Below are 22,992 nucleotides of genomic sequence, written 5' to 3'. Positions count from 1 at the left end.
CGAGGTTGTATGGATACTAATGGTCCTGCAGCAGACACCGGAGGAATAGAAGTAGTGTCCGCTTTATTCCCACACAAGACTTGGGGGCACAACAGCAACTGGATAGTGAGCTTGGACTTAGTAGAAAGGAGTCCCCGAAGCAGACTACAGCTGTCTGCCGTACAAGTAGGAGGAACTCCAGTGTAACTCAGTACTAGGAGTACTTAAAGGTGCTATAAGAGGAGACGTTCAGAAAGGCACATGTTGGCGGAGTGTTGGAAAGGAGTATTCCATCTGGCCTGGAGGTTGACTGAGTCCCTAACCCGGAGGACACGGCACGGAGGCAGGCACCTGTTTGTACAACAGACTGTGAGTAAAGCTTTGGAACTACATGCCCTGGTGTCCTCCACTTATTCCTGCGCCAACCTGCCCAGCACTGCTACATCCCTCGCGCCTGACACTACACCATCTAAGTGTCACTTCACCTACACTGCCCTGGGACTACAGCCCTGCCTGCAGGGGTGTATCTAGGGGAGCAGCCAGGGCAGCTGCCCCGGGCGCAGCCAGCAAGGGGCGCAGTCGGGCCGCCTAATGCAGCGGTCCGCAGTGTCCTCCCTGGTGGCTGTGTTCTGCCGCCCCCCGGCCTGAGAGTCGGCGGTTCTCTGTGTCAGCTGTCAAGCTGACAGCTGGCGCAGAGAAGGTGCGCGTGCCGGCTCCCAGGGAACAATTGTACTGGCGTCAGTATAGACGCCAGTACAATTGCAGCTCTGACCGCCGGGCCAGAGCGACATCAGCAGCGTGATCAGGTCATGTGATCACGCTGCTGACGTCACTCCCCGGCGCCCAGAGCGAACGCTGGTGCTCCACTGTGGAGCTGAAGACACCGAAGATGGGGGGTGTTAATGTAGGGATGGGGGTTAAGGTGTGTGTGGGGGGGTAATGAGTGGGGATGGGGGTTGATGTGTGTGGGGGTTAACGAGTGGGGATGGGGGCTTAATGAGTGAGGATGGGGGTTAATGTGTGGGGGGTTTAATGAGGGGATGGGAGTCAATTTGTGGGGGGTTAATGAGTGGGGATGGGGGTTAATGTGTGGGGGGTTAATGAGTGGGGATGGAGGTTAATGTGTGGGGGGTTAATGAGTGGGGATGGGGGTTAATGAGGGGATGGGGGTTAATTTGTGGGGGGTTAATGTGTGTGGGGGGGTTAATGAGTGGGTATGGGGGTTAATGTGTGTGGGGATTAAAGAGTGGGGATGGGGGTTAATGTGTGTGAGGGTTAATGTGTATGGGGGGGTTAATGAGTGGGGATGGGGTTAATGAGTGGGGTTGGGGGTTAATGAGTGGGGATGGGGTTTAATGTGTAGGGGTTTAATGAGTGGGGATGGGGGTTAATGTGTGGGGGGATTTAGAGTGGGGATGGGGTTAATGTGTGGGGGGATTTGGAGTGGGGATGGTGGTTATTGTGTGGGGGGGTTAATGAGTGGGGATGGGGGTTAACGAGTGGGGATGGGGTTAATGTGTGGGGGGTTAATGAGTGAGGATGGGGTTAATGTGTGTGGGGGTTAATGAGGGGATGGGGGTTAATTTGTGGGGGGTTAATGTGTGTGAGGGGGTTAATGTGTGGGGGGGTTAATGAGTGGGGATGGGGGTTAATGTGTGTGGGTGGTTAATGAGTGGGGAAGGGAGTTAATGTGTGGGGGGTTAATGAGTGGGGATGGGGGTTAATGTGTGTGGGGTTAATGAGTGGGGATGGGGGTTAAAATGTGTGGGGGTTAATGAGTGGGGATGGGGGTTAATGTGTAGGGGGTTAATGAATGGGGATGGGGGTTAATGTGTGTGGGGGGGGTTAATGAGTGGGGATGGTGGTTATGTGTGTGGGGGTTAATGTGTGTGGGGGGGTTAATGAGTGGGGATGGGGGTTAATGAGTGGGGGAGTTAATGAGTGGGGATGGGGGTTAATGTGTGGGGGGTTAATGAGTGGGGATGGGGGTTAATGTGTCGGGGGTTAATGAGTGGGGATGGGGGTTAATGTGTGGGGGGTTAATGAGTGGGGATGGGGGTACATAATGTGTGGGGGGATTTGGGAGTAGGGATGGGGGGTTATTTAATGTGTGTGAGGGATGGGGGATTTAATGTGTGTGGGGTGATTTGAGGACACAAAATGAAGAGTATGTATGAGGAAATAGTATGGGGGATGGGTGCAGACAGTATGGGGAGCAAACAGGTTAATGTATGTGGACGCAGTATGGGGAGTGAGGGTGATGGGGTGTGTGAAGACAAAGTATGGGGAGACGGGGGTACGTGTGAGCAGACAGTATAGAGAGTGAAGGGGTAAATATATGAGGAGACAGTATGGTGAACAGAGGGGATGTTAGAGGACACAGTATGAGGAGGGAGAGGAATGTGTGAGCAGACAGTATAGAGAGTGAGGGGGTAAATATATGAGGAGGCAGTATGGTGAACAGGTGGGATTTTATAAGAGACAGTATGAGGAGGGAGGGCAATAGTGTGAGGCGACAGTATATTGCAGATATTTTTATTTAAGAGCATTATAATGACACTTCTATCTTTAAGGGGATCGTGTGGAGATTTGCTGCAGAAGACCGGAGAAGATGGACGTCTACAGAGACAGCTGTGGATGAGAAAACTCATCATGGGGTCTGGACAAGAAGAAGAAAAGGAGACCGACTGCAGAGACGATGTCATCTATAAGGTACCTGGATGTAAATATTATTTGTGATACTGACTAATCATCATATTTTTATTTGTTAGGAACATTAAAAGGGTTGTCCAGGCTTATGCTGAGACTACAGTCATTCTATGTGACTGCAGACTTCTGAATTCTCACAGTGCTCACTGAACGCTGTCAGGATTCTCTCGTGCCGGTAATTTACATACATGCGGTCACATGCTGACTAGACATGTGTGGCCTCACTCAATGAAAATGAACAGAGCGAGGCTGGGCACGTCTAGTTGGAATGTGGCCAGAAGTATACAAATCACATACCTGTGCTGACATGACTGTACATCGGCACGGGAGAATCCTAAAAGTGTGCAGTGCATTAGAGAATTCAGAATCCTGCAATGTCAGGATTCAGCTCTACAGGTTCCAGTGTCATCACATGGACACTTCACTCTTATGCGATTTTCATAGGTATGGTCCTGGGACAACGAGCGTCTCTTCCTGCTTTCAGTTTTTCACTGAACATTGAGAGGATTAGGGAGAGCAGCTCGTGGGTACATGACTAACTGTGCAAGTCACATATGTACTTTGGGCGGGGGCGCCGAACCAAATTCTTGCCCCGGGTGCCAGAAAGCCTAGATACGCCTCTGCCTGTCTGTGGAGGGCTATAACATCACTGCTGCACCACACCATCTGTCCGAGAGGATCTGTCTGCGTCGGCTTACATCTCTATTGCTGAACACCACAGGTGGCGTCACGAATCACTTATCATAAGCACACTGAACATTCTCCTTTTACAATGGGCGCCCAGGGCAACGGGCCGGGTCCCAGCTGCCGTGACATCTCCCATTAAGGCTCATCGGGCCCGGTACCGAGTACCCCACAGCCCTGGGTGTAAGGGCGTCCCATTTTGGCATCACGAACAGGATGACGAGACCCGATGCCATCGGGTTCTGTGTGCCTGAGATCTGTTGAACTTAAAACTTTTTGGAAATGTGCAGAAGACCTAATTTAATAGACTATAAAATGAATGCTAAAAATGGCCGCCAGCGCGGTGAAGGGCGTGACAACATGGGTGGTCCTAAGAAAAGACCGCGAACTGTCCTGGGCCTCCCCGTCTGAACTTCTGTGCAACAGCGACATAGCCCGCCCCCCAAGGGGTTCGTATACTTGCTTGGTATGGAGGAGTTGGAAGAAGACGCCGCATCCAGAAGGAGGAGCGGAAGCCAGTGGCGGGAAAAGAGTCCAGGCAGGAAGAAGAATGCGAGAACGCCATATTGGAAGGAGAAGGGAGGAGGCCTGCGGAGCGCGAGGAGGTTGAGCTGAATCTCCCTGGGGCAATGGCTGAAGGCTCTGACCCGGCTTCCAGGATGGACTGTCAACAGCTGGAGGAGGAGATTGCCCGGTTGACTCACGAACTGCGGCTGAAGCAGGAGTCGCTCTGCAGGAAGTGGCCTACACCCGCGGTACCCCAGTTACTGGTGCCCGCCATCGCTGCACCTGATCTCCCCCAGTCAAACCCTGTCGAGCCTGCGACCGCTGCAACACCACCGGCAGCATCCCCTGCAATCTCTCCGTTACCACTGCCGCTGTGTGAGGCATTGGGAGCTGAAGCGGAGGAAGAGGAGCTCCCGCCTGGACCTGACGTGGCCATGCAGGTCCCACCAGAAACCCCCGCGGACCCGGAGCCTCTATCAGATCCACCACCGCCGGCATCTGGACCCGCTACCCCGGTGGATACCCCTGCAGCTGCCCACCGTCTCAGGCCTGCACCGGAACCGCAACACCGCCGGGAAGCACCAGGTATGTCCGTCGGCCCTGAAGTTAGGGAAGCAACTGGGTGCCCGCCGGCTACAGCGGCCGGAAAGGTGGTGCTGGACTTGGTTTGGGATCGGGATATCAGTCCCCGGGGGGAAGCACCTGAACCCCTGACAGCGGTGCCGCGGTCCACAGTGGGCAGGGGCCAGTCCCGGGAAGAGGAAACAAGAGCCCGATGCCAGGAGACCCTCCGCCAGCTGGCAGCCAAGCAGCGCGAGAGAGAACAGCGGAGGTTGGCTGTGCTGGGCCCTGATCTGGACTGCAAGGAGAAAGCCCGTGCTGGTCACTACGGGTCCCGGGACTCGGCAGGATGGGCCAGGTCCTTAACGTGAACCACGAGCGAGGGTTCAGTTTTATTGCCGACCCTACATGGATCTCCGACCTGTTCTTTAGCCGGAGAGATGTGGAGTCTCATCTCCGGAAAGGACACCCTGCTCGAGACCTACAACCGGGGGAATATGTGACCTTCACACGGCATGAAGGGCTCTGTGGCTGGTACGCTTTAAACGTACGCCGGATACCAGAGGATTTCCTCGCCACCATTAAGAAGGAACAGGCCTGCGCTTCCCCGGTACCTCCCACCGTGATCACCAAAACTGTGTTGGTACCCACGCCTGTAAACCAAGCTACGTCTGTACCAATCCAGCGTCCCTTGGTACAAATCACTACCCCATCTGTACCTCAGGCAGCAGCTGTTTCCAGAATTTCTACTGAGGATCAGCGATTCCTCATCTGGACACTCAGAGCATCTCCCCTGGAAGCAGCCCAAGCAACCAGCTTCCGGAACCCCAGGAGGGGATAACTAGCTATAATGTTGATTTAAACTAACTTTTGTTGCCCAGGAGGGTATTTGCACCCTTTGCTCTTGTTTTCTATCTTTTTTAGGTTATCATGTTTTTGTTTTCTGCCCAGTTTGGTTGGCAGCCTTTACACTTGAACTGTGGAGATCATGGACGCTGAGTGATCCAGAACTGCTAATGTACATAGTTTGCACCTCTTTAGGTGCTTTCTCTTGGTTTTACATAGGAACCTGCCCTTGGAACAAGGACTACCTTGTTATAAGGACATTTCCAGACATGATGGCCGGTCCAATGTCTACTCTTTGCACTTATTGATAATGCTTAGTATTTTTGAACAAGAAACTAGAAAGTGATAGTGTGAAGTGAAAGTATTAATGACAGATTTCATAGGGTTTAATTGAGAAAGAAATACAGTGAATGTTTTACAATGCTTGAATAAAGATGTGAGAATGGAATAAAAATATGCAGATGACGAATCAGGCAATAACGGTTGTCACTCCTAAGACAAAAGGAAAGAAGAGAGTAGAAAATGTGAAAGATAACAGAAAAAAAATGTGTTGCCAGAAAATGTGTTACTCAAGCTGAATTTGCTTCCATAGCACTTTAAATTAGGTAACATAACTTTAAATATAGATAGACAGTTGGATTGTTTGTGTAGCGTTCAAGAAACAGTGCCTCCCACGTTGGGAAGTTTAGTATAAGACATGTTCATTATGCAATATAAAAATTTGTATGTTCCTGTATTGTCAACTTTGTTTCCTTGCAGCCCGCGGACGTGCTGTGTTTAACGGGGGGGTATGTGGCGCCCCTGAGGCTCAGTCGCCACAGAGGTACTACACCTCCTCCTGAGGTGTCGTGCCTCACCATCCAGGTAAGGTGGAGGCTCCTGACCACACTCCAACACCTGCACCCCACACCACAAAGTAGTGTAGCAAAGCACCTTCGGCAGCTCCCTGCTTGGAGTGTAGCAAAGCACCCATTGGTGGCTCCCTGCTTGGAACACGAAACGTGCTGGGTGGTAGGTGGAGCTTAGTTACATAAAAGAGAGCGGGAAGAGTTTAGGTGTGGAGAGTCAGAGTTGTTGTTGAGTTGGAGAGAGAAGATCCCCAGAGAGAGGGATAGATGGATGGAAGTGCTGCAGCAGATCCCAGTGACCTGGGTCTGCTGCACAGGAAAGGAAGAGAGAGAGAGCGACATAGACTGATAGCCTGATTTTCCATAGAAAGAAAGATTAGTACGGAACGTGAGGAGTAAAAGAGAACAGAGGACTTGGGTTAGAAGAGAACTCTTCCTAGAAGTTCTAGGCGCAAGGCCGGGGCCTGGTCCCCGAGGTTGTATGGATACTAATGGTCCTGCAGCAGACACCGGAGGAATAGAAGTAGTGACCGCTTTATTCCCACGGCTTACATCTCTATTGTCGTTGCAGCGTCGGCTTACATCTCTATTGCTGAACACCACAGGTGGCGTCACGAATCACTTATGATAAGCACACTGAACATTCTCCTTTTACAATGGGTGCCCAGGGCCATGGGCCAGGTCCCAGCTGCCGTGACATCTCCCTTTAAGGCTCATTGGGCCCGGTACCGAGTACCCCACAGCCCTGGGTGTGAGGGCGTCCCAATTACAGAGGGGAAAATAGCAGCGTGGAGGGGACAATGGCACTGCAGAGGAGGAGGCAGTGAGGAGGAGGGGACGATGGCAGTGAGGAAGGGACAATGGCGTTGAGAAGGGGACAATGGAGGTATGGAGAAGGGGACAATGGAGGTGTGGAGGAAGGGACGATGGCGGTGCGGAGGACAGGAGGGGACGATGGCAGTGTAGAGGAGAGGATGATCGCGGTGCGGCGGAGACGATGGTACCGTAGTATGGAGTAGAGAAAGGGACAATGGCGGTGCAGGGAGACAACGGCGGTGTGGAGGGGATGATGGCAGTGTGGAAAAGCTTGAGGGGACAATGCTGGTGAGGAGGGAATGATGGCGCTGCAGAGGATCGCTGACGTGTGGAGGAGAGGAAGATAGTACAGAGGGGAGTCAGGGACGAGGCGGTATTTTGGTAGTTGCCTTGAAGGAATGCTATATTTAGGCAGGAACTTTTAGATTCAACCCTCCCGCCTTCAGGGATTAAGGGACCACGCTCTTCCCGCCTTCAGGGATTAGGCTACTTTCACACATCAGTTTTTTGCCGTCAGGCAGGATCCGGCTATTTTTTAGAAAAAACGGATCCGGCATAAATTTTGGAGAACTGTAGAAACGGATCCGTTTTTTTGCTGGATCCGTCTCTGTTCCTGGGGGCTGGCCAATTGGATCTGAGCATGCGCAGACTTTAAAAAACCGGATCCGGTGGCTGGATCCGTCTTTTTCTGGATCCGGCGCATTCCGGCGCCCATAGACTTTCATTGTAGCAAAAAGCTGGAAGCGCCGGATTCGGCGCTTCCGGCTTTTTCGCCGGAGACAAAAAACGTTACAGTAGCCGTTTTTTCCAGACGCCGGAATGAGACAAGTTGCCGGATCCGGCAAAAAACGGATGAAACGCAATGCCATCCGGCCTGAAGGCAAAAAACTGATGTGTGAAAGAGGCCTTAGGTGACCGCGCTCTTCCCGCCTTCAGGGATTAGGTGACCGCGCTCTTCCCGCCTGTAGGCGTCGCTGTGAGGTGCTCTCTCCGCGTCGCAGTGCGCTCCTCCCGCCTCCAGTGGTCGCTACGTCACTCTGGGCCGCTCTAGACAAGCTCATCTCGTTGCTCCCCCATGTGCCTGTGTTTGGTGTTGTGCCGGGCGGCCTTGTCGTGACTGGAATTTCTGCTGTCGGGACAGACAGATTATCGGTGTGACGTGCAGCCGGTGCTGAGTCAGGTGAGCTCCGCCACCTCGGTCCCCGGGGCTCTGTGTGTTTGGGGGGGGGAGGGGACGTGGGGGCGGAACCACGTGGTGCCGGAGCTCAGACACACACAGCCCATTGTTCACAGCAGTCACCGGCGGCTCCGGACAAAGGGCCGCGCTCTCTCCGGACTCAGGGCACCGCGAGCGCGCGTGAGAGGCCTCACCGGGAGACGGGAGCGGTAATACCGGGGCTGGCCAGGGTAATTACTAGGGTAGTAAATCTTGGGGTCCCAGCTGAGCTGTATTCGCATTATTCGGGGTCACCGTGTTGGTGTCGGGGTGCCCTCACATCGGATTTCACAGTTTTTTGATATTGTGTTTTTCTGCTGGTATAATGAGGGCGCTGTGCCTCCATTGGTCGCAGCTTAGTATTGGGGGGGTCACAGAGGAGCTGTGCTGTATTGTGCAGAGGTTATTGGGGGTCGCAGGAGCTACAATACTACAGATCATTGCTGTATACAGGGGGGTTGGGTGACTTTTGGGGTGTGCTGGCTGCGTATGGCGGGCTTGAGTGATTTTTGGTAGCTCTCTGGTTGTGTACAGTGAGGTTGGGTGGTTTTTTTTTGGAGGGGTGCTGGTTGCATACGGCGGAATTGGATGATTTTTCGGGCATGCTTGCTGTGTACATCAGGGACGGTTGATTATTATTATTTGGGGGGAAGCTCTCTTGTGTACGGCGGGGTCGTGTGATTATTCGGTCTCTCTGGTTGCATATTTCTATAGCACCATTGGTTCCATGGTGCTGTACATGAGAAGGGGTTACATACAAATTACAGATATCACTTTCAGTAAACTAACAATGAGAGACTGCTATAGAGGGGAGAGGACCCTGCGCTGGCGGACTTACATTCTACAGGATGGTGGGGAAGGAGACAGTAGGTTGGGGGGTTGCAGCAGCTCTGGTAGTGGTGAGGAGGCAGCGGGCTCATTGCATGCTGTAAGCTTTCCTGAAGAGGTGGGTTTTCAGGTCCCATCTGAAGGGTCCTAATGTGGTTGATAGTCAGACGTGTTGGGGCACAGAATTCCAGAGGATGGGGGATTTTCAGTAGAAGTCTTGGAGGCAGTTGGGTGAGGAGCGAATAAGTGTGGAGGAGAGAAGGAGGTCTTCGGAGGACTGGAGATTGTGAGGGAAGATATTGAGAAATTAGTTCGGAAATATACTGAGGAGAAAGGTTATAGATGGCTTTGTAGGGGTCAGTATTAGTAGTTTAAACTATATACGCTGGGAAATTGGGAGCCAGTGAAGGGATTTGCAAAGAGCAGTGTAGCGAGGAGAGAGGTTTATTAGTCGAGCAGCAGAGTTAAGGATGGACTGGAGGGGTGCGAGAGTGTTAGAAGGTAGGCCACAGAGGAGGATGTTGCAGTAGTCGAGGCTGGAGATAAGGGCATGCACAAGCATTTTGGTAGTGTGAGGGTTGAGGAAAGGGCAGATTCAGGAAATATTTTTGAGCTGGAGGTGGCGAGAGCTTGGATGTGCGGTTTGAAGGACAGGGCAGAGTCAAGAGTTACTCAGAGGCAGCGGATTACCGGGACAGGGGAAAGTGTGGTTTCATTTATAGTGATAGGTCAGGTAGGGAAGGTATGCCAAATAGAGGAAAGATAATTAGTTCAGTTTTGTCCACATTGAGTTTGAGGAAGCGAGAGGAGTAGGAGGATATGGCTGATAGACACTTTGGGATTCTGGAGAGTAGAGGTGACATCTGGGCTAGAGAGGTATATCTGATGGCAGGGTCGGGTGTTTTTTGGGGCTCTGGTTGCTTATGGCAAGGTTGGGTGACTTTTGGATCTCTGCATACGACGAGATCAGGTGATTATTGGGGCTCTGGTTGCGTACGGCCGGGTTAGGTGATTATTGGAGCTCTGGTTGCGTCCGGCAGAGTCGGGTAATTATTGGAGCTGTATGCTTGCGTACGGTGAGGTCGGGTGATTATTGAGGCTGTATGCTTGCGTACGGTAAAGTCGGGTGATTATTGGGGCTGTATGCTTGCGGACGGCGAGGTCGGGTGATTATTGGGGCTGTATGCTTGCGAACGGCGATGTTGGGTGTTTTTTTGGGTCTCTGGTTGCGTACGGCAAGGTTGGGTGACTTTTGGGGCTCACTGGTAGTGTACAGTGGGGTCAGTGTGTGTGTCTCACCCTACGTCTCTTGCTCTCCACAGTGAACCCCTCGTTCATCATGCCAAGGAAGAAGGTGACAGATGGAGCTGGACCTGGGAATGGTGCTGCCCGTCCTGGAGGCAGGAAGAAGCCAGCAGGCAGGAAGAGAGACCGGGACGAGTTCAGCAGCGATGATGACGACCTGGACGGGAGCCCGGGCTCTGATGGATTCCAGGGGCCTAACAGCAAACGTGGAGCCGGTGGAAAGGGCGGCAGCAAATCTCCTGCACAAGCGGCTGTCGTAGTCAACGAGCCCGAGCACACAAAGGAGAAGATCGTAAGGATTAATGTTATGGGGGCCCTCTTTCTCTGACAGGGGCATGGTTTTGAGTCATGTGTTATGTCTGCATTATTACAGCCTCTAAGTAGTTATAATCCTCAGTAATGGATGGATTAGATCCAGTTTTGTGGCTTGTATGTGCCGGGCTGGAAATTGTCTTCTGCCGCCCCAGTGATGATGATGCTGGACCTCTTCCTCCGATATGTCGCCATGTAACCACAATGGGCTGTCCTATCTCTTGCCGACCCATGGCGGCCGGTTGCCTTCGCCTTTCCTCATTGAGGTGTCCCGTTCGGATGTGTTCTGATTTCTATTTTTTCCACCAGAAACTTGAAGGCTCCAAAGCAAATGGTCAATTATTGATTTTTGGAGCCACCAACTGGGATTTGATTGGCCGTAAAGAAGTGCCTAAATTGCAAGGTGAGCAAATCAGACACAGCTGTTGGAACAAGTGGTTTTGACTGTGATCACTGGTGTTAGGTTTAAATTTGTAGGGAGGGAGATTCAGGGGTCTTCGCAGCCTCCACCTGGAGGGGGTGCTTCTTGTCATCTTACATACAGATGTTTTTGTGTTCTTTAGCTGCTTATCGTAACTTGGGCCAGAACCTGTGGGGACCTCACCGATACGGCTGCCTGACGGGCGTCCAGGTCCGGACTGTGGCCTCCGGGCCCTGTTCTGCTCACAGTATACTCATCACCACAGAGGGGAAGATATGGAGTTGGGGTGAGTACCACGGTCACACTACATCTGGGGTCCGTCTCCTGCTCGGTCCAGTAACGTGAAGACAGAAGGGGGCGACACACACGATACACAAAAGTCCCTAAAGATGTCTACGGCCACATTTACATCACTTCGTCAGTCTCTGGTTGGCTTTTATATTTGCCTACACAATCATGAAGAATAGCGCCATATTTAATGCCCTGGTGTCCCAACTGGTGCAGGGACAGAGCATGGCTCTCATGGCGGTCCCGGACTTCCTGTACATGCTTTGCCCTTTAAGGTTCTGCACGCCAGCCACTTATGGGGGGGAAAAGGGGGTAGCTGCTACATAACACTTTTTAACCCCTTCTAAGGCATCACAGGTCCATGTTGGACCTCATTTTTTTTTTTATATTTTTTTTAACATGCTTTTTCTGCTTGCATGTCCTGCTGATCTGTGTGAGACCACCACCAATGAAGGCGTGCTCAGAGCAGAGCGCAGACTTAGTACTGAGCACATACATCGCTGTGTGCGTCCTCATGCAGGAGTCTAGCAATTTCTGAACAGTTACTTAGGCAATTGGTGTGCGAGTCTCAGGCCCCGAGTCCTACCGTGTACTTTTAAGAACATGCTGGTAACTGAAAGAAAGCGAAGTCTAGCACGATGGCGTCATATCTCTTTGCGCAAGCAGAATTATTATAACCCCTTAACGAACGCCGATAAGCCTTTTAACAGCTGCAGTTAAGGTTACTTAAACCACAGCGCCGCTTTTTAATGGAGCTGAGGTTAAAGTGTATAGCGTCTCCCAGAGTCGGATTTTCTCTGGGGCCTCGGTTACCGGGGGTAGCCAAGACCCCAGAGAACATGATTCGGTTCGAAAGTCTGATTCTCCGTGTAATTTCTCTCTCCTCTGATGTGATGATAGGGGCCTCCAATCACCCCCCGATACCTTTGGTGCCCAGGAATCCCCCCATGAAGTCTGCCGGCATCGTCTTCCGGGAGAAAATGGCGGGTCCATGCGCAGTGCGCCCACCGAGATATGCTGGCTGGCACCTGGCAACAATAGGACATTTTTCCTATTGGTTCATTTTGATCACTGTGATAGACCCTGTCACGGTGATCAAAATATAAGAAATAGTATATAGAACCCTATCATTCCCTTAGTTAGGGAAAAATAAAAAAATATATTTCCATTAGAAAGTGGGTTGGGCATAAGTGGTAGGGGTTGGGGTGGGTTAGGATTGGGGGATTTCCACTGTTTAAGTACATCAGGGGGTCCCAAAACGTGACGGCGCCACCATTGATTCCTGCCAATTTTGCTTTCAAAAAGTCAAACGGTGCTCCCTCCATTCAGAGCTCTGCCGTACACCCAAACAGTGGTTTACTCCCACATATGGGGTATCAGCATACTCCGGACAAACTGCACAACAACTTTGGGGGTCTAATTTCTCTTGTTACCCTTTGGGAAAATAAAAATTTGGGGTCGAAAAGTTCATTTTTGTGGAAAAAAATAGGATTTTTTATTTTCACGCCTCTGCGTTATTAACTTCTGTGAAACACTTGGGGGTTCAAAGTGCTTACCACACATCTAGATAAGTTCCTTTGGGTCTAGTTTCCAAAATGGTGTCACTTATGGGGGATTTTCACTATTCAGGCACATCAGGGGCTCTCCAAATGCGGCATGGCGTTTGATCTTAATTCCAGCCAATTCTGCGTTGAAAAAGTCAAACGGCGCTCCTTCCTTTCCGAGCTCTGCCATGCTCCCAAACAGTGATTTACCCCCACGTATGGGGTATCGGCGTATTCAGGAGAAATTGCACAACTTTTGTGATTCATTTTGTCTATTTACACTTGTGAAAATAAAAAAAATTGGTTCTGAAGTAATGTTTGTGGAAAAAAAAGTTAAATATTCATTTTTTCCTTCCACATTGCTTCAGTTCCTGTGAAGCATGTAAAGGGTTAATAAACTTTTGAATGTGGTTTTGAGCACATTGAGGGGTGCAGTTTTTAGAATGGTGTCACTTTTGGGTATTTTCTATCGTACCGTATTTTTCGGACTATAAGGCTGATTTCAAACTAGCGTTCTTTAGCGTTCTTTTGTGGCAGTGGTGTGGCGATGCTGAGGCGCGTTGGGCGATACGGCGTGCACCTGAGCAGGGTCCCTTCCTCAGGTGAAGTGATGCCGCGGCCTAGTGTCCACGGAGAGCAGACCCGGGTGAATCATGGGTTTCCCGGCGGCCATCTTCCTGAAGCCATGCGTGCGCAGATTGAGTACTCTGCTTCCCGGGGCTTCAGGAAAATGGCCGCGGGAGGCCATGCGTGCGCAGATTGAGATCGCGGCGGCCATTTTCCTGAAGCAGAGTTTGCAGATTGAGATCTCGGCTTCAGGAAAGTGGCCGCCGCGCTCTCCATCTGCGCACACGCTGCTGCCTCCCGCGGCTATTTTCCTGAAGCCCCCGGAAGCAGAGTATTCAATATGCGCAGCCTCAGGAAGATGGCCGCTGCCACCAAGAAACCCGTGATTTACCTGACTCTGTTGCTCGCCTTGGACACTGGGCCGCGGCGTCACCTCACCTGTGGAAGGGACCCTGCTCAGGTGCACGACGTACCGCCCACTGCGCCTCAGCATCACCGCAGCTCTCCCGCCGCCACACCACTGCCGCAACCCCCTGTAGACACCTGGCCGCGGCATCGCCCACCTTAGCAGGAAGAGACCCTGCTAAGGTGCACTTTCCTCAGCCCACACCGAACATCAGCACCGCCGACACTGGACTTATCCTGAGGAGGGGACAATGCCTCCTGTGACCCTGTACCACCGCCAACCCTCAGGTAAGATATCTTAAATTCGGAAAATAAGACGAACCCCCATCTTATAATTTTTTTTTTTTTCTGCTATTTTCACCCCAGAATTTGGGATGCGTCTTATGGTCTGGTGCGTCTTATAGTCCGAAAAATACGGTACACCCCTCAAAGTGACTTTAAATGTGATGTCCCTAAAAAAAAAAAAAAATGGTTTTGTAAATTTTGTTGTAAAAATGAGAAATCGCTGGTCAACTTTTAACCCTTAGAACTTCCTAAAAAAAAAAAAAAAAAAAAATTTGCTTCCAAATTTGTGCTGATGTAAAGTAGACATGTGGGAAATGTTATTAAGTACTTTGTGTGACACATGTGACACATCTCTGTGATTTAAGGGCACAAAAATTCAAAGACTGAAAATTGCTAAATTTTTGCCATATTTCTGTTGTGTTTTTTTTTTTTTTTTTTTTTTATAATAAACACAAGTCATATAGAAGAAATTTTACCACTAAAATGAAGTACAGTATGTCACGAAAAACCAATCTCAGAATCAGTGGGATCCGTTGAAGCGTTCCAGAGTTATAACCTCATAAAATAAATGGTCAGAATTGTAAAAGTTGGCTTGGTCATTAAGCAGCAAATTGGCTCTGTCACTAAGGGGTTAACCCTCGCCTAATGAGCACCAATTTTGATGTGTCCTGCTTCTATAAATCATCTAATTGCAGGGCGAAACGAGAAGGGTCAGCTCGGGCACGGAGACATCAAGAGAGTGGACGCCCCCAAACCTATTGAGAGTGTAAAGGAGGAAGTGTTTGTGAACGCGTCCTGCGGCAGGAACCACACGCTGGCGCTCACAGGTACGCAGCACAATATCGGCATGTTTGGAGGGTGACTGCACTGAATGCGGGGTTTGCACATTTAATCAGCATATTGTTCTCTCTGCAGAAAACGGATTTGTGTATGCATTTGGAGAAAACAAGATGGGTCAGCTCGGACTGGGTAATAAGACGGATGCTGTGTCCAGCCCAGCTCAGGTGAGTGCCTGGCTCCATGTGACGCCTGTCTGCCTGTGATCTCATGTAACGATTGGCACATGCTTCTTTCCCAGATACTGTATAATGGGCAGCCGATCACCAAGGTGGCGTGCGGCGCAGAGTTCAGCATGATAATGGACTGCAAAGGGAACCTATATTCTTTTGGATCCCCCGAGTACGGACAGCTGGGTAAGTCGCCAGTATTGTACTACTCCCCTCATCGTCTGCTCCTAGTGAAGTCATATTTGACAATGGAGATCTTGTCCATTTACCCCCAAACAGGCCACAACTCAGATGGCAAGTACATAGCACGAGCGCATCGGATTGAGTACGACTGCGAGCTGATACCGCGCCGGATTGCCATTTTTATTGAAAAGACAAAGGACGGACAGGTTCTTCCGGTGACCAATGTGGTTGTGAGAGACATCGCCTGCGGCATCAACCACACGGTGAGAAGTCAGCTGTGAATCATGCTCTACCCCGAGCTGCAGTAAAGGGATCTGCGCTATTAACCTACAAGCAGTGTGATGTTTTTCTAAGTTTTTTTGGGGGCTCCTCAACATTTGTCTGCGTTTACAGCTAGTGCTGGACTCTCAGAAACGTGTCTTCACCTGGGGATTTGGCGGGTACGGGCGGTTGGGGCATGCTGAGCAAAAAGATGAGATGGTCCCACGACTTGTGAAACTGTTTGATTTTCCTGGACGCGGTGCCTCCCAGATCTACGCCGGATCCACCTCCTCTTTTGCAGTCAGTGAGATGGGTGAGTGCTGTACGGAGGGCAGTAGGGACTGGAAGCTTATGTGGGGTCTCTGACCGAAATGTGCTTTCTAGGTGGTCTGTTCTTCTGGGGAGCAACAAACACATCCCGTGATTCCACCATGTACCCCAAAAGTGTACAGGATCTATGCGGCTGGAAAGTTCGGAATTTGGCCTGTGGGTGAGTTCTCAAGCGGCTGCTGAGATTCATGGCGCTGACTCTGCTGCGATGTAACTCAGGTCACCTCCCTGTCCTGCTCTGGTTCTGTGCTGTTCTGCAGTGCTAAGGGTTTAATTCTGAGAAAGCTGTGTGACCGCTGTGGGAGTGAATGATTAGTGTGTCACCCAGCTTTCCAAGATCCTGATAGTAGTCATAATGATCCCAACACAACTAGTCCCAGCATGCCTGGTTAACTGCTGTCGACCACTGAAGACATATGGGGTAATTGAAGCTATGACTGGCCAGTGCTGCCAATGTAATGAGGTGTCACTATATGGCGTCCACCCTTCCGTACGCTGCTCATTCTACAGTTATCTGACCTGTGAACTAATTCTGCTCATGTCTTTGTTTCTGTAGTAAAAGCAGTGTTATTGTGGCAGCCGACGAGAGCACCATAAGCTGGGGACCCTCGCCCACCTTCGGGGAGCTGGTGAGTATGTCGTGCTCGTGCCATTATTTGTGAGTTCACATCGTGTCTTATAATCCAGAGCTGCAGTCACTATTCTACTGTTACATTGTGTCTTGTCCTCCAGTCACCTCCAGAGCTGCAGTCACTATTCTGCTATTTCATCATGTCTTGTCCTCCAGTCACCTCCAAAGCTGCGGTCACGATTCTGCGATTGCATGGTCTTTTACATGATTCTCCCTGCGCAGTCAGATGCTGACCACCTTGATCTGTCCTGCACTTTGCCAGGTGCAGACATGAATAGTGCTGCACATCGCCCCCGGTACTGACATCTGTCCTATGGGGCAGCAGTGAGACGCGGCTCTGGAGGTTGAATGTGTAGGAGCTGACTTATCTCTCATCTGGTGATGTGAATGGATATCTCTCCAGCAACTCGTAACATTAAGGTTTTCTTCATTGCCCCCTTATCCAGCCTGCAAACTGCTGCCATTATCAGAGCTGCAGCCTGGCCTCTTTCTAATGTCTGTTCTCTATAGGGTTATGGTGACAACAAGGCCAAGTCTTCGACCACCGCTCAGGAGGTGAAGACGCTTGATGGCATCTACTCTGAGCAGGTGAGTCCATTCCGCCCAGTGCTGCTGTGATCCTTCCAAACTTGGGATATGTGCGCCCATTTTCCTTTCACAATCCTCCACCCACCTGAAATGTGACACTTATCTTCCCCTAACGCTGCCTGCTTGTTTTCTCTCCCCGCTCTTGACACCACATCTTTCTCCTAACGCCTGACTGTTTCATCCCACTTCACACCGCCTGCACGTTTCCTCTCTACCCTCCTTTTTTGCCACCTGCCTGTTACCTCTTTTCCCTCTTTACCCCGCCTGCCTGTTTGTGCTCTCCCCTTTCCTGACGATGCCCTCCTGCCTGTTTGCGCTCTCCCCCTCCCCTGTTGCTACCCATCTGCCTGGCGCCGCTCTCCCTTCCACTGAAGTCTCCCCTCCCCTGGGTCTGCGCGCCTGCTTGGAGCCGCTGTCCCCTAAACTGTGGCCGGCCGGCTGTTTGGGGCAGCTTTCTCCTCTCCTGGGGCCGCCTTCCTGCCTGAGGTCGCTCTCCCCCACCCCTGACGCCGCCTGCCTGTTTCCTCTCCCTATAGGTGGCCATGGGCTACTCTCATACCATGATTGTGGCGCGGGATGAAACTGAGCAAGACAAGGAAAAGTTGAAGAAGCTCCCGGAGTACAACCCTCGCACCCTGTGATACTTTACAGCCCCTTCCTGGCTAGGGAGGAGACAGAACCACTCCTCTCATCCTACCCTAGTGACCCCTGCAGTGCCCACCGCTGTGGCAGGTGGTGCCAGCACTGACAGAGGTGAGGCAGCTGAACCCAACCCCAGGGGACTGGAAACCATTCATAAACATTCCTCCACTTTTCCAGGAAAACAAAAAAAACTAAATATCTGCTGTTTCCTTGGCGGCCATGTTTCTTTGACAATGCAAGGGCGAGAAGTCCAGGACCTGGCTGTCCCTTTCTTACTCTGCCATACGCTGCTTCCTCAGTCTCCTTCCGATGTCCCTCCTCTCCCCTTCCACCTTTGGCGCCAAACTGCGCTCCGGACTCCTCGCGAGTTTCCGATTATCGGTGCCTTGTGATTCGAGTGTTCCTGGCAGCATGAGCGGCTCTGGTCCAGCAGCGCTGCACTATTGGTGCCTTCACTTACACGTGCGTGTGGTTGGCTCGCGGTGCGTACCACGCTCCGCCTGCACCTTACCAGCCTTGTTACATATACAGCTCATTGTTATTTTAGATTTGTTAGATATAAAGTATAAAATGGGGGAAAAAAAGTTCTGTAAAGTATAGAAAGCTAATGTCCCCTCCCCCTCTTTATAGCCGCTGCGCTCGTCCACCGCTTTGTTTGTATGAAAGTTTAGGGGTTCCCACAGATGGCAATAAAGCAACGTTTGTTCTCCCCGATGTCCCGCGTCTCCAGTCTGAACACTTGTGACCATTCTGCGATCAGCGGACGGCATCAAGTTCTGCCCGTGGCTTATGATTTGTGTCCAGCGCTGTCTGAACGTTACCTGTACAGTTTCGTCTTTGATTTGACCCCTCCCTGTGACCGCGACGCTCGTGGTGATGGAAGCGGTTTCTCTCGCGGGCTCCATATTGTATCTTTGGTTGTTGTTTTTTTTTGCGTTTTATATTTCTGAAGGTCATTGTTTAATAAAAAATGTTAAAGTCTTTGTGTGTCTGAACTTTATCTAAAAGAAAACCACACACTAATCCGGCACAGAGACCCCCCCCGACAGCCCCCTGCAGCTACGTGTTGTCACAGAGTGGCTCCAGCAGTCGTGTGAGGGTCCAGTAGCGAGGGCTGGGTATTGTGCAGCCGGAATGTGTAATACTCATTTTTTCCACAAGATGGTGCCGTGAGCTCCAAGCGAACTCCACAGCAGATCTGGGTCCAGCAAGTCCATGTAATTGGAGGAAAGGGTTACTTTGGGTCTGAGGTTGTCGGTTACATGGTTTCTTTATTTGATACATTGTAGACATGACAATGGTGCAGAGTGACCAGCAGGGGGGTGTGAGTGTAAAGCAGCATCTGCAGTATACATATACTATGTCATGTGACTGCGACCATGAACATTCACATTGGGATCCCAGTCGTCCGGGATGTCACATTTCGGCGACTAATCACAGGTAGAGGGAAGATCCCTAATTATGTGGGCTTTGATGAGGGCTACTGTGGTCACCGGCTGCTGGGTCAAACCTGCGAGCTCCGCTGATGCAGCTGCTGGACACGAGGGAAGGTGAATTGTAAATTCACTTTCTGGCCTGCTTCTGGTTGCTGGTGAGGGTGGTGGAGCTGGTTGTATTGACGGAGGAGTCGCGAGTTCTCTTTCCGGGCTCCCTCTGGTGGTTACAGGAGGTAATGGAGCTGAACTAATTGACAGAGGCCTGCCACCTGATAATGAGGACGGCGATTGGACGTCTGACTGGATTTAAGACAGCCGACTCCCTCTATCCCTGCTGGTGATTTTTCCTGCCTCCTGAGGTCTTAGTTTCCAGTTCAGTCCCTGCATGCTCAAGCTAAGTGTTCTTTGCTATTGTTCACATTTGATTTGGTTTTGTCTATTCAGTTTTGTGTGGTCAGCCAGCCCCGGCTGGGGCTGTGCTGAATTTACATCCTTATGTTACTGTTTGTGCCAGTTTTTTTTTTTTTTTTTGTCCCTTATTAGATTGGCCTCTTTTTGCTCTGCTTTCAGAATATGCCAGAGTGCTGATATAGTGGGTGAAGTCTAGTGACTTCAGAGTTTTTTGCTATCAGAAGTGTTGGACATTTTTGCAGGGTTTTTGTGTGATTGCAGACAGTGTCTTTCCTTTTCTAGTTAGTGTGGGCCCCATCGTTTGCTCAGCCTATTTTCCTACCTGTTTGTTTTCATCTTGTCTCACTGACAATATGTTTGGGGGATATCTATTCCTTTGGGGTATGCTCTGGGGCAATTTAGATTTCCCCTTTTCTTGCTTTAGGCTTACTTAGTTCTCCGGCTGTGTCGAGGCATTTAGAATCATCATAGGTACGCTCCACGGCTACTGCTAGTTCTGTGGATAGGATCAGGGGTCTGCAATCTGCTTAGTTACCAACCTCTCCGGTTTTCTGTGGCTTAGCTTGGTCTTGTTTTCCTCCTCGGTGACCCAATCATAACAGTGAATCTAAAGAACGTGACACTTATCAGCGGAGGAGACCAGGAGATCCCAAGATGTGGAGATCACATGAAGATTCTGGAGCTTTGGAGGGAGGCCAATATTTGGTTTTAATGCCCTTTAATTATGTAGAAATTTCTAGATTTCCCCGCAGCCCCATAACCCTCGTGTGGACCTTATCTGAGGTCAGTGTTTGCTCCTGGCTTCTTCCTCAGACGATAGGCACCAGTTTGCCTCCTGTGTCCCCCCTCTGGTCCAGGTCAGTGCCTAGAACTACATGGATGCGTTCCTATGGAAGGGACACTCCGCAGAGTCGGGGCCCTTACTGCAGCAATCGTTACTGTTCACCCTGAAGACCCTGCATTAAATGTCACACTCCCACCAACTGAAGGAGAATGGCTTCCTGACCACATTGGTGCCGCAGTGAACTTCCCCCAGGAATTGGTGGTATGTGGCAAAATCATCAAGGAAGGTGCAGCGCAGTCCCAAGGGCTCCAGCAAGGATCGCACCTTCTCCTCCAGGCAGCAGGAACCAGAGATTCGGGGGCCAAACGGTTTTGGAATTCCCAGATACTTTCCCAGGACGAGCATGTTCACCTGGAGAGAATAAAAGTGTCAGACTTTCTGAAAAAGCTAACAAGCCGATTGCTAGAGGACACGCTCAGTCACCTCCACCTGATGAGCCAAGTTCTGGAGGATGCGCACGCAGTCATCTCCACCTAATGCGGCAAGTGCTGGAGGACACACTGTCATCTCCACCTAATGCGGCGAGTGCTGGAGGACACACTGTCATCTCCACCTAATGCGGCGAGTGCTGGAGGACACACTGTCATCTCCACCTAATGCGTCGACTGCTTGAGGGAGGACACACGCTCAAGTCACCTTCACCTAATGTGTCGAGTGCTGGAGGACAAACGCTCAAGTCACCTCCACCTGATAAGTGCCGTCATCAGATCTATGTGTGCAAGTTTATGTAGAGGGACATCGCCCCGATGTCTGTGGGGCTCATTGCCTGGAGCTCTAGCTTCAGATCTATGGAGGCACCTGTATATAGAGGGACATCGCCCTGGCGTCTGTGGGGCTCCTTGCCTGGAGCTCTAGCGTCTGTGAGGCTCAATACCCAGAGCTCTAGCTTCAGATACATGGGGGCACCTGTATGTAGAGGGATATTGCCCTGGCGTCTGTGGGCTCATTACCCAGAGCTCTAGCTTCAGATACATGGGAGCACCTGTATGTTGAGGGACATCGCCCTGGTGTCTGTGGGGCTCATTGCCTAGAGCTTTAGCTTCAAATACATGGAGACACCTGTATGTAGAAGGATATCGCCCTGGAGTCTGTGGGGCTCATTGCCTGGAGCTCTCGCTTCACATATATGGGGGCATCTGTGTATAGAGGGGCATCTCACCATGTTGGGGAAGAAGGACTCTGCACACTCCATGGAGGAGTCACACTTATAGAGGATGGGGATGTCTATGATGTCGTCTTCGGAGAGACCCAGCTCCTTCTTCATGATCTTCCTGTTCAGGTTAATACTTTCCTGGAGGAGAAGACACAGAAGCGTCGACAACTGTGCGTCAACCTCGGATGTCGGGGGGGAGGGGGCACCCTGCGGGTTGTGTCTAAGGGGTTCTCAGTTACCTGGCAGATCTCTGACGACTGCTTCAGGGTTTCATCTGCCAAGATGTCGTCTATGGTGTATTCTGTGGTCCCCAATCCTGAGAGAAGCAGATATTGTCATCAGACCCCAGGGGTTCCATTATATGATGTCGGGGTATACAGACCCCACCTGCACCCACCTTCAAACATGACTGCGTCCCCGTGCCCTTCTTTCTGCTTCTGGGTAAAGACCTGCAGGCAGGAGCGAGGACTTGCCAGGAGCAACCGGAACCCCTGAGAGCAAAAACAACATGGAGCGTCACCGTGAGCCACTCAGCATTCAGAAGGAGGTCTCATATTAACGTGGCCCCCATACTGCTAGCTCTTACCTTCCTGTCCGGCGCCGGCACAAAACTCATGAACTCGTCAATATGTCCGACATAAAGCCATGTGGAGAAGAGGAGGACAGGGGTCTGCACCTGCTGAGCCCCCAGGAAGTCGCGCACCACTTGGCTCATCTGCATGTTGCCCCTACAGATAACAGGAGAGTAAAGCCGAAAGCAGCACATGATGGGTATCTCACTAAAACAGGGTTCTCCAACTCAAGGCCCACCAACAGATCATGTTTTCAGGATTTCCTTAGTATTGCACAAGTGAAGCAATTATCACCTGGGCAATACTAAGGAAATCCTGAAAACATGACCTGTTGGTGGGCCTTGAGGACTGGAGTTGGGGAACCCTGCACTAGAGGATTAGATACACGGCTCAGCAGTTAGTATTGCAAAGGATAGGATTACATACACGGCTCAGCAGACAGTATCACACAGGAGAGGATTAGATACATGGCTCAGCAGTCATGATCACACAGGATAAGATTAGATACACAGCTCAGCAGACAATATCACGAGAGGATTAGATACACGGCTCAGCAGACAGTATCACAGGATAAGATTAGATACATGGCTCAGCAGACTATCCCACAGGAGAGGATTAGATACGTGGCTCAGCAGTCAGTATCACACAGGACAAGATTAGATACACAGCTCAGCAGACAATATCACACAGGAGAGGATTAGATACACGGCTCAGCAGACAGTATCACACAGGAGAGTTAGATACGTGGCTCAGCAGTCAGTATCACACAGGATAAGATTAGATACACAGCTCAGCAGACAATATCACACAGGA

The 22,992-nt window shown here is 50.9% G+C and overlaps 2 protein-coding genes across 5 annotated transcripts in view; one reads left to right on the top strand and one right to left on the bottom strand.

Moving 5' to 3' along the window:
- The first annotated feature begins 7,924 nt into the window (after positions 1-7,924).
- Positions 7,925-18,744, top strand: RCC2 (regulator of chromosome condensation 2). Of its 3 annotated transcripts, none has more exons than XM_073570272.1 (13): positions 7,925-8,130; positions 10,317-10,591; positions 10,921-11,014; positions 11,175-11,318; positions 14,817-14,948; positions 15,037-15,125; positions 15,200-15,314; positions 15,408-15,574; positions 15,705-15,885; positions 15,957-16,062; positions 16,459-16,531; positions 17,044-17,121; positions 17,658-18,744. In XM_073570272.1, the coding sequence occupies exons 2-13, from the start codon at positions 10,334-10,336 to the stop codon at positions 17,760-17,762; spliced, it is 1,542 nt and encodes a 513-aa protein (XP_073426373.1). In that variant the 5' UTR covers positions 7,925-8,130; positions 10,317-10,333; the 3' UTR covers positions 17,763-18,744. The 3 variants fall into 3 exon arrangements, with proteins under 3 accessions (XP_073426373.1, XP_073426374.1, XP_073426375.1); XM_073570273.1 differs by lacking the exon at positions 7,925-8,130 and adding an exon at positions 8,204-8,357; XM_073570274.1 differs by lacking the exon at positions 7,925-8,130 and adding an exon at positions 8,234-8,336.
- Positions 18,745-20,299: 1,555 nt separating this feature from the next.
- The window catches only part of LOC141085136 (protein-arginine deiminase type-1-like), a 94,560-nt gene continuing 91,867 nt past the window's right edge, over positions 20,300-22,992 (bottom strand). For both annotated transcript variants that reach the window (XM_073570270.1, XM_073570271.1), the window contains exons 12-16: positions 22,194-22,335; positions 22,005-22,098; positions 21,847-21,923; positions 21,614-21,745; positions 20,300-20,805 (exon numbers count right to left, since the gene is read on the bottom strand). In XM_073570270.1, the coding sequence (XP_073426371.1) occupies positions 20,572-20,805; positions 21,614-21,745; positions 21,847-21,923; positions 22,005-22,098; positions 22,194-22,335 (679 nt within the window). In that variant the 3' untranslated portion in view covers positions 20,300-20,571. The remainder of the gene's footprint in view (positions 20,806-21,613; positions 21,746-21,846; positions 21,924-22,004; positions 22,099-22,193; positions 22,336-22,992) is intronic.

Source organism: Dendrobates tinctorius, unplaced genomic scaffold (genome assembly GCF_039654945.1).
Source record: "Dendrobates tinctorius isolate UK_male_01 unplaced genomic scaffold, ASM3965494v1 ptg000028l, whole genome shotgun sequence".
Classification (NCBI taxonomy): Eukaryota; Metazoa; Chordata; class Amphibia; order Anura; family Dendrobatidae; genus Dendrobates; species Dendrobates tinctorius.
This window is presented reverse-complemented; position numbering and strand designations above follow the sequence as displayed.